General features: G+C 38.7%; 1 protein-coding gene across 23 annotated transcripts in view; it reads right to left on the bottom strand.

Annotated features, from left to right (window-relative positions):
- Positions 1 to 16,139, bottom strand: part of PKHD1 (PKHD1 ciliary IPT domain containing fibrocystin/polyductin) — a 623,301-nt gene that overhangs the window by 296,778 nt on the left and 310,384 nt on the right. For all 23 annotated transcript variants that reach the window (XM_029242351.1, XM_029242350.1, XM_029242348.1 and 20 more), the window contains 2 exons: positions 5,324 to 5,478; positions 3,812 to 3,964 (listed from right to left, as the gene is read on the bottom strand). In XM_029242351.1, coding sequence (XP_029098184.1) covers positions 3,812 to 3,964; positions 5,324 to 5,478 — 308 coding nt within the window. The remainder of the gene's footprint in view (positions 1 to 3,811; positions 3,965 to 5,323; positions 5,479 to 16,139) is intronic.

The raw sequence follows: 16,139 nt of genomic DNA, 5'->3' as shown, positions 1-16,139 counted from the left end.
ATATACAATATATTAAGCATTTTTAAAGAAGAGTATAAGTGCAAAACTTCTGCTCAGTGGATGTCCAGAAACATAACATTCTTCTTGATGAAGACATAATACAGGTGATAACATATTTTTAAGTGACTTTAAGACCCTTAAATTTTTTTCTGTATTTTATTCTAGCCATACTATAATCCCTGTTTCCTTTTCACAATAAGAAGATTTTCTACATTTTTTATGTCAAGGGAGAATAGTGAATTATTTAGTCTTATTGGGAATTTTATTTGTACCTTAAAAATAGATATTGTTAAAACAGTATAAAATACAGTCACTAGATTGATTTAAAAATATAATGAGCACAAATTTGTCAGTGTATATACTCTTGGTAAAATAGATAATAACATGAATATAGGGGGGAAATGAGTTGAATTAATAAATATAACACCTAACTCTAATATAGCACTCATTATATACCAGGCACTGTTCTATATGTGTGTGTGTATGTGTATCATATATATATATATATATATACACACATATATACTCTTAATTTTTGTAAAAATCCTATATTTGATAGGTGCTGTTATCCCCATTTTACAGATAAGAAACCTGAACCCTTGCAAATCAGCTGCCAAGAAGAACCAAGCTATTGTGAGAAGGGCAGATGAAGTGTGTGTGTCTTTCTTGATGGTCAAACAGGATTCCAATGTATCTAGATTTCTCAAATGACACTGATTAAGGAGACACTGGTAGGCGGTGTGGAAATATTCACAGAATGATAAAACATCTGAAAACTATTTGTCTGGTGATAACACTTTTCGATGTAATTTAAAGCATCCCCCGCCAGCAGCACCTAGCTGAGAGGGCCATGGGACCTGCCTCTGAGAACTTTGGCACAAAGGACACCATGCTAGAGTGTGTCCACACATAAAAGCTTATTTTGTAGAATGGAAAGTGGTTCTAGAATCTTGGTCAAGGCGATGGATCATTATCATTTTACTTAGTGTTCTTTTTTTCCATCATACTTACATGGTTATAATTCATAGTTTTTAATTGTACAAGATCTTTTTACTTGTGTGCATATTAACCAATGATTGAAAACTAGTCAATAGTAAATACTTAAGATGTCTTGAGCATTCAGATGGAGAATTAAGCAATGATTTTGTTCACGACTGTTTTCTTATTTTTCCTTTTGTTTATCACAATTCTGAGCACAACGTGCTGGATATTTCTGGTCAGAAGGAAGAGAATGACAGAGGTCTCTGATTTAAAAGCAGGAATTGTTAAGTCCTGGCCTACGTTTCTGCCCTGTAACCATTCAACACCATAGCTGGCACCCTTGACCTACACCTGAAGATGCTACCTCATCTAGGCTCTGGAATATGTTACAGAAAAACGCAAGGGTTCTTAATACAGTGTCGGGACCTGGATTGGATTCTGGAATAGAAAGAGGACATTAGTGGAAAAACATGTGGAATCTGTATAATGTCTTGAGTTCAGTTAACACTAATGCACCAATGTTAATTTACTGGTTTTGACAAATGTATCAGAGTTCTATCAGATTTTCACAGTAAAGGAAACTGGATGAAAGGTACACAGGAACTCTCCATACTACCTTTGCAACTTTTTTATAAATCTAAAGTGATTATAAAATTAAAAGCCTATCAAGGGCTTCAGAATCAGGCTTGAATTTGAATGTTACATCTGCCACTTGCGAGCTGGATTACTTTTCTAACTCTTCATTTATTTCACTCACATTTATTAAGCACCTAATACTCAGCAGTTACCATATTAGGAAACCAGGGCTGAAAGCCCCAAACTTACCCTCTAGAAGTTCAGAAGTTCATAATGGAGTTTTATAAATTAGCAGACTATTTTATTATAGACTCAGTTTCCTCATCTATAAAAATGAGGATAGGGCTTCCCTGGTGGCGCAGTGGTTGAGAGTCCACCTGCCGATGCAGGGGACACGGGTTCGTGCCCCGGTCCGGGAAGATCCCACATGCCGCGGAGCGGCTGGGCCCGTGAGCCATGGCCGCTGAGCCTGTGCTCCGCAACGGGAGAGGCCACAACAGTGAGAGGCCCGCATACCGCAAAAAAAAAAAATGAGGATAGGGCTTCCCTGGTGGCGCAGTGGTTGAGAGTCCGCCTGCTGATGCAGGGGACACGGGTTCGTGCCCCCGTCCGGGAAGATCCCACATGCCGCGGAGCGGCTGGGCCCGTGAGCCATGGCCGCTGAGTCTGCGCTTCTGGAGCCTGTGCTCCGCAACGGGAGAGGCACAACAGTGAGAGGCCCGCGTACCGCGAGGATAAAATGTCTTTCTCACATAGATATTAGGATTAAATGAAACAAAGTAGGCATGGAAACCATCGTGGTTCCTAGTCCATAAGAAGCATCGAATACAGATTCTCTTTCCCTTCCCCAGGGATGATTTAAGAGCCCTGACCAGCAACCCAGAGGCTCAGGACTGAGCCAGCATTGCTGGTGGTTGGGCTCTGGCTCTGATGCTCAGCTGTAAGAATCGGCCTTCTGTCCTGCTCTGGTGATCAGGTTCCAGCCTGGACTGCAGTTACCGTGGAAAGGGGCCCTGTCTTGTGCTCCCTCCCTAATTCTCTGTCTTCATAAACCGCAGGGTAGTTTTCATTTTACACAACCACAACCGGGATTCAGCCTTTGTCTAGCCTTCCAGAGCAGGGTTCCTCCACCTCAACATGACTGACATTTTGGACCAGATAATCCTTTCTTGTGGGAGGCTGTCCTGTGCCTTATAGAATGTTGAGCAACTACCCGCTATATGCCAGAAGCTCCACCAAAGCTGTGACAAGCAAAAATGGCTCCAGATATTGTCAAATGTCCTTTGGCCAGGAGGGAAGAGCAAAATCACTTCTGTTGAGAACTGACGGAGCTGGAGCTTATGGAGAGAGAGCTTGTTCTATGAACCAGAAATCGCGAACTTCGGACGCGCAGGCTCAGCAGCCATGGCCCACGGGCGCAGCTGCTCCGCGGCATGTGGGATCTTCCCGGACCGGGGCACGAACCCGCGTCCCCTGCATCGGCAGGCGGACCCTCAACCACTGCGCCACCAGGGAAGCCCTCGAACTTTTAAGGTTCAAACATTGCTCTTTACTATACTGGTAAAGCAGATATACCCACAAAAAGTGTTCCGTGCTCAATATATTTGGGAAACCGTTAGATCCTTTGCTCTAGGCTTTCTCAGAGCCTTTATTATATTCATGTACGCAGTGACTTTCTGAGATGGAGCTTTATTTGACTAGGAAACAACTTGGGAATCAATTTTAAGGAACCTAAGTTTAAGAAAAAGGTACTAATCAAATAACTTTGCAGCATTCCAGAAGAGCTAAAGCTTGAAAGAAATGAGAGAAATTTAACTGATCCCTAAAGCAGTCTAGAATATGGAAATCATTCTTATTTAAATTTACACTATTAATTTATAGCATGAGATGAGGCCTGCCATCAAATAGAGCATGCTACTGGGAAAGAGTAATAGAAATTCAGGAAAGAGATAAAATTCAATGGGTCATTAAATCATCTATAATTTCAAAGCAGAGGAAATTTCACATCTGCTGAAGATTTTTTTTTTTGAGGTAAAAATGTGCCTGTGTGCTGATAGCTAGTATATTATTTTAACATCACACTGATAATTAAGCACAGATTAGTACTGAAAATTCATAGCTTCTCAGAGCACAGAGAAGTATCTATTTCAAATATTTTGTTTTATAAATGAAAATTCCCACCGTTGGAATTTCTGAGTGTCCCAGATGCATAGCCTCCAATTGGTAGTGCTTAGTAACTTAAAATTTCAGTTACCTGAAAATTCTTCCACGCTGGACTTCCTGAAGGACCCCACAAGTAGTCTCCCCCCGCATGATGTATCACCCTGGATTTGTATGTTTCGGGTCAGAAGTCCAACCTCTGAAGCCAAACGAATGTGTCGGCCATCCTCCATGACGTGGACACTTCCTGGGGCAACGGGAGTTGGGAAAGGAAAAAATTTTTAAAACCTATTTCGGAGATCGCCAGCTGGGGACCCAGCGAACCTGGCAAATAAAAACACTCCTTTCCCCGCGGAAGTCCTCCCAACATTAAGGTCTGCTTTTCCTCGGGCGTCCTCCACAAACGTCGGCTGAGAAATGAAAAGCCCGTTCACTGGTCTCTCATTGGGATCAGAGTGAGCGTGTCTGAGCAAGAATTCATTTGTCCTCAATCACTATGGGTACCGGGACAGGGATGTCAGGGAAGACCGGTCCAGTTAGTGGGGTCCCCGGTCTCCTTCCTTCCATTCCTCAGTGTGAGATTCCCGCCTTTGGTTGTGCATTGTTCCTGAACCTCTTTGAGAGAGTGAGGAATCGCAGATCCACTGAGGCAGTGATAGGACTGAAGCAGCAGCGGCAACGCCCTCTCCTGGCGGGTCTGGAACTCGTCACTCCCAGAAAGAGCCTCCCCAGTCTTGCTGGTTTGTTCCACTGCCCACCCCACTTTGCATTGTACGTTGTGTATTATAGGCAAGGATTGCTAACGATGTCTCTTTTCCCCGCCACTCTTTAGAAACAAAATCATCCTTAAAACCATGATTTAGAAATAGCTTTAGATACAGTCCTGCTGAAAGCATGTATTTCCCTCTCACATATCAGAGACAAGAAAGATATCCCCTAATCCCTTTATGTCCATGTTTTTTACTTATTAGCTATATTTCCTGGGTTAAATTTATTTATTAGGCTGAAGCGGGAAATATGGTTATTTATTATTTATATGCAATATATTTTAAGTGTGTATACCGTATTAAAATATTCAGTACTTTTTTTTTTTGAAGAAAAAGGTATTTGGCTTTTATTTATTTATTTATATTTTGGGGCAGTAGTAGTAGTCAATTGATACAATGAACTTCATGTCAGGAAGGACACATTCCTAAGTATGGAAAAAGGAGTCATTATTTACAGTGACTACCACATTCTAAGTGGCTGTGTGATTCAGTATGCCAGGAAATGAACTGGAAACTCATCTCCCATGAGATTTATTCTGGCTCAGCCATGAAAATGCCCGGTGACCTTGAACAAGGTTCTTAACCCTTCTGCTTGCTTCTAGGCTTGCCATTATAAATAAAAAGTTTAAAAATTCCCTCACATCAAAGATTTTTTTTTAATTAGGCAATAAAATTAATGAAGGGATGGAGATAAAGCCTTCTAAGGATGAGCCTAGGGCAGCAGTAAAATATTATCCATCCCCTCTGAACGCCGATCAGATCCAAGGTCCCAAGGCAGGTTGCTGAACACGTTTTTCTTGGCTCATTCACTTCCCTTAACTAACAAACCAAAGCCTTACCGATGTGCCGGTGTCTGAGCCGTTCATGGATGCTAACATGGTGGCCCCTGACTTCTTTCACAGTGAGGACCTCTGCTTCGTGAGGTTCATATGAAGAGGAACTAAGGACAATCTTGTCTTGGGGTCGCCAATCCACTGTGTTCTCGACTATAATTCTGTAACAGCATAAAGATGGAATCAGGTACACTGGCAGTACAACACAGATGACCTACTAAACTCCAGGGAGAAGAGGAAATCCACTGCAGACAACAATTCCCACCAGGGAGAGTAAAGTAGAAATATCAAGTCAAGACAGAGAAAAAAGGTCTTTGCAAAAAAATTAATGCCAATGGAGTTCATCTTCTGGCTGATATGTATACAATACAGGGTTAACAAAGATATTCTGTGGCCATGAAGTACCAGACAAAGCAACAAGAAAGAGTAAAAGTTCCAGAGTTTAGTATATGCCGTCTACATATGGCTTCCTAAAATGGAAATCGTCTTCCTCGATTGGGAAACAGTTTGAATAATAAAGGTATTTCAGAAGGGATCTTTTCTCAAATTTTCTGAAGACCTCTAATACCATTTTCAGACAACTAATCATCATGCATTAAGGCTCATACCTTTGTGGTCAAGCAGAAACAGTGTGAATCCTAGAGGTTCCACTTAGTAGCTGTGTGACCTTGAGAGATCACATAACTCTTTTGAGTTTCATATCTTCATTTGAAAAGTGACGATATTTCGAGCTTCCCTTCCCCATCTCTCTGTTATTGCAGGGACAAAGGTATGTATTCCCTGAGGGTGCTAAGTTCCAAGCATTGTGCTTTCATCACAATATGTAATAAGGGTTTTGTTCACTTTTATTTTTTTAACTCACATTTAATAAAGTTTTTGTTCAATCGTTCCCTGCTGCCTAGCTTTTCCAGTGAATATATTTGCTTTATTCTCCATTTACAGTCATTACCAACTTCAATAGCGTAAGTTTATATTAATGGCCTGCCTCTTTTGCTAATGTCCACACTTTAGCAAGTGTTGACAATAGAGTCTCCTCTACCAGTAAAGGTTCATCCAGGCAGCAGGTCCACGTGAAGGCCATTCAACCGAGCAATATATATTGTCCGCTCTAAGCAACAGTATGCACCAGACACTATCGTAGGTGCTAGAGACATAATGGTAAATAAAACATATGGCCTTTGTGTTAAAAAATGACAACTTAGATTTTGAGTAGCAGACACCCTTAAAGAGTCTATTGTGTGAGTGGGGAATTCACAGATGCTTCGTACATAATATTAACACCAAAAAAGAAAGAAAGAAATTAAAGGGGGTCATTCTTGGGCCAATGATATGAATCTGTTATGAACCAAAGATTGTAATTAATTTAAATCTGTGTGCCTGAGGTTAGACAGAGAATAAGAGAGAGTAAAAAAGAGAGAAAAAAAGACAATTGTGGATGGTTGCAATTTTAATTAAAGAATTTAGAGTCTTTGTAAGACAGGATTTGCTGATTTGCTATTACATCCTAGAAAACTCACAGTTACAAAATAATAAAGCAACCCCTAACTTTTAAAGGTGAGGAAGCTAAGATTCAGAGAGAAAAAATAACAAAACTCAAGATTAGATAACTAAATGGAGTTAGAGGTTGAATTAGGACAAAGGAAGGCTCCTGATCAAGTCCTCGTTCTTTCCATTAAATGACATCACTCCACCTGTTTGATTCTTAGTTCTTCACCTGCAATAAAAAGCAAAACTCCCACATTTCATAATGACTGTATTACGATAATCCATGAATTTATGAGGTCTATGACCCATACAGTGGATTATTACACAGCCATTAAGAAGCACATTGTAGCAGAGCACTGAATTACAATGAATTCTGCTCATTATGTACTGGTTGAAAAGAGATGGATATAAAATAATATGCCCCATTTATTTTTAATAAAAATAATGCATGCACAAAAACAGAAAATAGGAAAGATGCACACTAAAAATGTCAGCTCACCAGTGGAAGGTGGGTTTATTAGTCATATTCACTTAAATCTAAATTTCCTAACTTACCAGGTAGTATATTGAAGTAAGAAAAAAATACCTCTTAAAAATAAAACCAGGGCTTCCCTGGTGGCGCAATGGTTAAAGAACCTGCCTGCCAATGCAGGGGACATGGGTTCGAACCCTGGTCTGGGAAGATCCCACATGCCACGGAGTAACTAAGCCCGTGTGCCACAACTACTGAGGCTGCGCTCTAGAGCCTGTGAGCCACAACTACTGAGCCCACATGCCACAACTACTGAAGCCCACGCACCTAGAGCCTGTGCTCTGCAACAAAAGAAGCCACCACAATTAGAAGCCCATGCATCGCAACGAAGAGTAGCCCCTGCTCGCCATAACTAGAGAAAGCCAGCATGCAGCAACAGACCCAACACAGCCAAAAATAAATAAATAAAATAAATAAATTTATTTTAAAAAACATGTTTAAAAAAAAAAAGAAAGAAAGAAAATCAGGTGATGAGTATAAAGTCACACCAAACCAAGTTAGCAGTATAACTGAAATCAATTCTTTCCTTCATGGCCAATGTTACTGGGATAATCTTTTTATTTTTGTCTATATTATTGAATAGAACTTTTCAGACAATAGGTTACCACAATGTTCAGGAAAGTTACTTGTGAAAATGAGATTAAAACTTATTCCCTATGGAGCACAGGAGATTTTTAGGTCTGTAAAAGTCTTATGTGTAATACTATAAGGATGGATACATGTCATTATATATTTGTCAAAACCTACAGAACAACACAAAGCATGAACCATAATGTAAACTAAGAAATAAATAAAGCCTCATCCCCCGACTTCCTTATATAAGTCCTCTGCTCCAGCCTGATAAACCTACTCACTCTGCCAAGAAACAGATAATGTTTCTCACCTGTCACTTAAAATGTCATCGCCCTTATTCTGCTCTTCAGTCCTAAAAACTTACTGGAGTTCCTTTGCCTTCAAGAAGGGGGCAAAGGGGGTCTCATGGCATGGGGGTCTCTTCTCCACCCAGCCACCTTTCTGTTCATCATTTTGACACAATAGATACTGCTGCCTTGTAAATGATTTTGTACTCTTGTCTTCTGTGGCTGTTCAACTTTGATATTGTTAGTTAATATTTAATGAAAATGTGACTATCCAGCTATGTAAACCCCAGAGCACCTCGCAATTTTCTAGGCAAAGAGAAAAAGGAATTATTGAAATTATTATCCCAAACTTTATATTAAAAACATAAATGAACTTAAGTCAACCTTTTTCATGAAGACTTCCCAAACTTTACAGATTCATAAACATTTCTCTCTCCTCTATACTCCTGAAGCCTTGAGATTCTATATCTCATAAGAACATACACAGATGGCAAGGGAGCATGACCCTATGTCCACACAGCAACAGTGGTAACTTGAGAAAATTTTGATCCTCATATCAATAGACTAAAAAGTTTTGCTAGTCAAGTATCAGTATTCAGTATGCCTTAAACTCCAATATCCACTCTTCCTATTTGCAGTCTTTGACTCTTATGGTTGCCCTTCAATCATTTCAAGAAATCCTAGCTTGGGCTTCCCTGGTGGCGCAGTGGTTGGGAGTCCTCCTGCCGATGCAGGGGACACGGGTTCATGCCCCGGTCTGGGGAGATCCCACATGCCGCGGAGCAGCTGGGCCTGTGAGCCATGGCCGCTGAGCCTGCGCGTCCGGAGCCTGTGCTCCGCAATGGGAGAGGCCACAACAGTGAGAGGCCTGTGTACCGCAAAAAAAAAAAAAAAAAAAAAAAAATCCTAGCTTAAGGATTTGAATCCCAGCTTAAGGATTTGAATCCCAGCTCTATTTCATGTATCTGATTAATACTAATAAGAATCTTATAGCTACAGGGAAGAGGAGAGACCTGCTCATTGTTCTGAGCAAAACACACCAAAATTAATAAATAAACAAAAAAATTAAGAGTTGTTTGCAACATAATTGGACCTAAATAGAAACCATATGAGAAGAGAGAGGAAACAATAATCACTGAAGAAGTCTCCTGAAAGATAACTTTTGAAAAGTATAAAGAAGATATCAGCAGTTTCCATTATTCTGGCATTAAATTTTACCTAGTATAGGGAAAATATAATACTTTTCGTCAAAAGAACATAATTACAAAGAATGAAAAAGAATATACTTCCAAATTTGATTTAAAAGTTTTTACCACTGTGTATAAAACATTCATATAGAAACACCCATAACTTAAATGAATTTAACTAAACTTTGGGGAGGTCTTAATGATAATAGCTGCACTTGACCACAGTCTCAGAGTGTCCAGATGCCAAAATGTTTTCCTCCAAGGAATAAGAGTGGCCATAGACTTCTGAACTCTAGTAATACTGAGGCTTTTTTTTTTTAAACTCCAGTTTAAACTTTCTTTTGTCAACTGCCGTTGAAATCTCCTGACACTCTCAGACCACACTGGACTATGTGAGGTGTTTAAGAAATCGAATCCTGTAATGATGCTGATGGTGACAATAAGAATAGCTGTCGTAGGTGTCAACTGTTTGTCTACCTGACCTCCTTTCTCCTTTGTTCCAGGAAATCCACCACATCTCTTCTGAGAACCGCTCTCCTCACCCACCACACTAAGTGGTCCTAGTGAGATCTGAGAATTGCAGTCTCACAAGCCTTTTACCAAAGGGTGAGCAAGGGATCCAACCTGTCTTTGTTGATCGAAATCCTTCCCCTTTTCCAGCTTTATGAGGTATAATCGAAAACTAAAATTGTAAGATATTTAAAGCGTAGAATAGATGATTTGATATACGTACCCATCGTGAAAGGATTTCCCCCATTGAACGAATTAATACATCTGTCACCTCACATATTCACCCCTTTCTTTTGCTGGGTGAGAACACTTAAGTTCTACTCTCTTAGCAAATTACACAGTACAGTGTTATCAACTGCAGTCACCTGGACTTTTGAATTGAAACTAAGGGGAAAGAGAAATGTCCTCCCTGGTGGTAAAGCTGGGAAGAGCCGACAGCTCTGGGTTCACGTGCACCCTACAGAACGTGGAAACCTCTTCAGCAGAACTAAATGAGGTTGAAATATAGAAACAGGAGAGGTGGAGGGAGGGCCTGATGCAATCTCCCAAGTGGATGAAGAAGGGTGGCTTTTACTTTTACTTTTGACTGAAAGAATCAGGATTCTTACAATACAATACAATAACTACGATAACTACCACGTCGTGAGGCTGACTTGGAGCCAGAAACCGGGCTAAGTTCTTTATCCACATTAATTTACTTAATCCTTATAACTACTCTATTAACCAGGCATTATTATTCTCATATTATAGAAAAAGAAACTGAGACTCAGAGAGAATACTTTACCCAAAATTACACATTTAGTTAATTGCATAATTAGAAGTATTTTAACCTGCCTGCCCTAAAAGTCCAAGCTCATTTTCATTGTAGAAATCTATTGCCCTCCTCCCTTCCTAACTCACATGTCTTTTCCTAGCATGGAGACAATAGGCAATCTGAGATTAGCACCCACTAGTTCATTGGACCAGAAGGAATCATCTTCTTTTGGAGACTACAAAAGTGATCCTGAATTCCTGCTAATAAATGAATAAGGCCACCAGCTCTACGTTCTAACATTTGAACTAAATTTTTATAGTATAATAATGAGGTTTGAATAATGAGCCAAAAAATGAGAGTAGTTTTTGAAATTAAATTCAAGGTTCTAATTTATTAGACAAGATGCCATTGAGTCAACAGGCTCAACAAGCTCTGATTTCCAGAAAAGATACATCAATCCAGCGTAGCAGGCATTTATTGGAACTCTTCTTTATGCTCTGTTGTGTACTAGATGCTAAGTAATACACCAAATCAATAAAAAAACCCAATATTTTCCTCTCCTATAGAAGCTGCTTGGAAGAACAGGAAATACATACCTGAAGCAGTTCAGTATCAATCACTAAGAAGCGTATTTAAATTAAAATTATAAATCAGAAAATCACATGGAATAGTGATTCAGACAGTGGGAAAATCATTGTGTGCTGGAGGGGAGATTGAATGCCTTGTACGAGATGTGATGGAATCTTTAAGGATCAGTAGGAAGTGTAAAGGTAAAGAGGAGATGCAAGGGTACTTTTGACCCTCTAATTGCATATATCAAATATTTAGTAAGCCAGTACAGAAGCTGTTATAGAAAACCATGTGGAAGTGCCAAAGTGAGAATGTAGCAGAAAGGAGACAAACAAGAAATATTCCAAACAAATGTATCCATAGAGCAGCCACTGTGGAAAATAGTACAGAGGTTCCTTAAAAACTAAAAATAGAGTTACCATATGATCCAGCAATCCCACTCCCAGGCATATATCCAGAAAAGACAAAAGTTCTAATTTGAAAAGATACATGCACCCCAATGTTCATAGCAGCACTGTTCACAATAGCCAAGACATGGAAACAACCCAAGTGTTCACTGGCAGATGAAAGGATAAAGGAGGTGTGGTATGTATACACAATGGACTATTACTCAGCCATAAAAAAATAATGAAATAATGCCATTTGCAGCAACATGGATGGGCCTAGAGATTATCATACTAAGTGAAGTTAGAGAAAGACAAATATTATATGATATCACTTATATGTGAAATCTAAAAAATAATACAAATGAACTTATTTACAAAAGAGAAACAGACATATAAAACAAACTTATGGTTACCAAAGGGGAAGGGGGGTGGGATAAATTGGCAACATGGGATTAACAGATGCATACTACCATATATAAAATAAACAACAAGGATTTACTGTATAGCACAAGGAACTACATTCAATATCTTGTAATAAACTATAATGAAAAAGAACAGGAAAAAACCCAAAGTATATCTGTAGAATACCATCATTGATTGGATATGGTAGATAATAAAATAGATATCATCAATGATAACCTTAGAATTAAAAGCCTAGGTCCTGGAAAAAGTTGAGACAAGAAATGATTTGTTCTTCAGGTCAGAGTTATTTTCTTATAAATAACAGAATAAGTTAATAAACCACTTAAGAAACAGAAAAATACCAGGACAAAGAGGCCGGCCAAGGCTTTACGCACTTTCTTTAAAAAGTAAATGAGAGGGCTTCCCTGGTGGCGCAGTGGTTGAGAGTCCACCTGCCAATGCAGGGGACACGGGTTCGTGCCCCAGTCCGGGAAGATCCCACATGCCGTGGAGCGGCTGGGCCCGTGAGCCATGGCCGCTGAGCCTGCACGTCCGGAGCCTGTGCTCCACAACGGGAGAGGCCACAACAGTGAGAGGCCCGTGTACCGCAAAAAAAAAAAAAAAAAAAAAGTAAAAGAGATAAGAAAAAAATGAGGGCCTTTGAGAAAGGTTCCCTATAAGCCTACTCTTTTCCCTGTTGTCCTCTTCTCACTAAATTATATCTCACTAAATTATATCACTCTTCACCCAGTTGTTCAAGTCAGTGACCTCTGAACTCTTCCCTTTTGCCCAGCCCACCAGCAAATCATGTTGGCTCTTCTTCAACATCTATTTAACCACTTCTTTCCTCTTCCATCCTCTTACCCCAATCTAAGCCATCAGCATGTGTCACCTGAAATACTGCAATGTTATTGCAATGTTTTTTTTTAATTTAATTTAATTAATTTATTTTTTATATAGCAGGTTCTTATTAGTTATCTGTTTTATAGATATTAGCGTATATATGTCAATCCCAATCTCCCAATTCATCCCCTCTTGCTTTCCACCCTTGGTGTCCATACATTTGTTCTCTACATCTGTGTCTCTGTTTCTGCCTTGCAAACTGGTTCCACGTGTACCATTTTTCTAGATTCCACATATATGCGTTAATCTACTATATTTGTTTTTCTCCTTCTGACTTCCTTCACTCTGTATGACAGTCTCTAAGTCCATCCACATCTCTACAAATGACCCAATTTCGTTCCTTTTAATGGCTGAGTAATATTCCACTGTATATATGTACTACATCTTCTTTATCCATTTGTCTGTTGATAGGCATTTAGGTTGCTTCCATGACCTGGCTATTGTAAATAGTGCTGCAATGAACATTGGCAAAGCTTCAGTAATCAAGACGATATGGTACTAGCACAAAAACAGAAATATAGACCAATGGAACAGGACAGAAAGCCCAGAGCTAAACCCATGCATCTATGGTCAACTAATCTATGACAAAGGAGGCAAGGATATACAATGGAGAAAAGACAGTCTCTTCAATAAGTGGTACTGGGAAAACTGGACAGCTACATGTAGAAGAATGAAATTAGAACACTCCCTAACACCATACACAAAAATAAACTCAAAATGGATTGAAGACATAAATGTAAGACCAGACACTGTAAAACTCTTAAAGGAAAACATAGGAAGAACACTCTGACATAAATCACAGCAAGATCTTTTTTGACCCACCTCCTAGAGCAATGGAAATAAAAACAAAAATAAACAAATGGGACCTAATGAAACTTAAAAGCTTTTGCACAGCAAAGGAAACTATAAACAAGATGAAAAGACAACCCTCAGATTGGGAGAAAATATTGGCAAATGGATCAATGGACAAAGGATTAATCTCCAAAATATATAAACAGCTCATGCAGCTCAATATTAAAAAAACAAACAATCCAATCCAAAAATGGGCAGAAGACCTAAATAGACATTTCTCCAAAGAAGACATACAGATGGCTAAGAAGCACATGAAAAGCTGCTCAATATCACTAATTATTAGAGAAATGCAAATCAAAACTACCATGAGGTATCAGCTCACACGGGTTAGGATGGCCATCATCAGAAAATCTACAAACAACAACTGCTGGAGAGGATGTGGAGAAAAGGGAACCCTCTTGCACTGTTGGTGGGAATGTAAATTGATACAGCCACTATGGAGAACAGTACGGAGGTTCCTTAAAAAACTAAAAATAGAACTACCATATGACCCAGCAATCCCACTACTGGGCATATGCCCTGAGAAAACCACAATTCAAAAAGACACATATTGCAATGTTTTAACAGTTAATCTCTCTGCTTCCACCTTTGTCCTCCCAACAGTCAATTGTCCACACAGCATAAATCAGATTCAAACATAAATTGGACCATGTCTTGTTTAAAATCTTCCCAGACCAGGATAAAATCTGAAAACTTTATCATAGGATTCATCAAGTAACCACTTAACTTCAAAGAGCACATGGTCTCCCTTAAGAGACCCACAGTAAAATATACTTAATGGATACAATACATACTTGTAATGGATAAAAAATGAATTTCTTTTAATCTAGGTATAACCTCCTTTGACTTATCTGTAATCCAAAAATCCAACATTTTTATTCATCAGTCTCCCCAAAAGTCAACTGAAGCAAGCAACAGCAAAGAGTAATTTAATTTAGAGAGAAATTGATATAATAATATATAACAAAAGAAACTTAATTTTTTTTTCAAATATCTGGCTAAGCTTACTTTGGTTGGTAGTGTAAGAAATGAGCCTAAGTTTACAAAGTTAAAGTTTATAAAGTCTAAGTTTATAGAATGAAAATTTTCCTCTGAAGATTTCACTGTAACATCCTTCATAAAATAAATACATTATATACAAATAAATTCAGATCTACAATTCTGGTAGAAAGAATTCTTGGTGAAAGTTCATAAAGGGGTCCAAGTAAAATCTGTCCCCATAACAGTATATTAGAAAGACTTACTAAACTGGCTTTTGATGGAAGAAAGATTGTAGATCAATGTTTAAAGAAACAGTTTGAATAAGGTCTGTAGTTCAGTTAATACTGTACTAATATCAACTTGCTGGATTTGATAAAGTCTATGGTTATGTAAGATACCACCAGGGAGTGCCAAGTCAAGGGTACATGGGAACTCTGTACTATTTTTGCAACTCCTTGTGAGTCTTAAATTATGTTACAAAATTTTAAAAGGTTAAAAAAAGAAATTATCCATAAAATGAATATACTGTGATAATTACATATCATTCATATAAACTCATTAAAGTACTCCTCATCAGGACTGATACTAAATAATTTTGTTTTTAATATGATTTTGTTTTTAATATCTGCAGTATGTAGAACACAAACAATGGAATCAGACCAACTGTGGTAAAAATTCAGCCTCAGGAATTCTAACTTTATGACCTTGGAAATTTTACTTACCTTCTCCAGCCTCAGTTTTTATATCTGTAAAATGAAGATAATAATACCTAACTTATAGTACTCAGAGATTTAAGTGAGATCATGTATATAAAATGCTTGGTAGATGCCTGACAAAGAGTGAGCCCACATGATAAAAACTCAGTAAATGGCAGCTAGTTAATTACTATCGCTAATTTTAATTAATAAAATTGAGTTTCTTTCAAAATAGCCTGTAGCTCAGATTCTGAATGAGGTTTTTAATACATTCTTATAAGAAAAATCCACTCATATGGCTCCTGCCAAATTCCAACTTGCTAACCTGCTAACGATGAAAGATTCTTATTGATCCCTGTTGGAAATGCCTCCCTCACAAATCCTTTTGGGGATCAGAAAAGCACTTCAAACTCAACATGACCAAATCTGAGCTCATAATCATTTCCCCAAAATTTAGTCCTCCTCTAGTGAATGGTGCCACCATCCATCTACGTAAACCAGAACCAAGAAAGCACCTCACGCCCGATTCATCCAAGAGATTCTATGTCCTGTCTATACATCTGCCCACTTCTCTCCATTGCCACTTCAGCTCCTAACCACAAGTTACACTATCTCTTGCTTGCACCTCCTAAGTGATATCCCTAGATCCATTTTTGACTCCTCTTATAGTCTGCATTATAGCTAGAAATATTTTTTTTAAGATAT

Source organism: Monodon monoceros, unplaced genomic scaffold (assembly GCF_005190385.1).
Source record: "Monodon monoceros isolate NGI ecotype Baffin Bay Population unplaced genomic scaffold, NGI_Narwhal_1 Super_Scaffold_3, whole genome shotgun sequence".
Classification (NCBI taxonomy): Eukaryota; Metazoa; Chordata; class Mammalia; order Artiodactyla; family Monodontidae; genus Monodon; species Monodon monoceros.
This window is presented reverse-complemented; position numbering and strand designations above follow the sequence as displayed.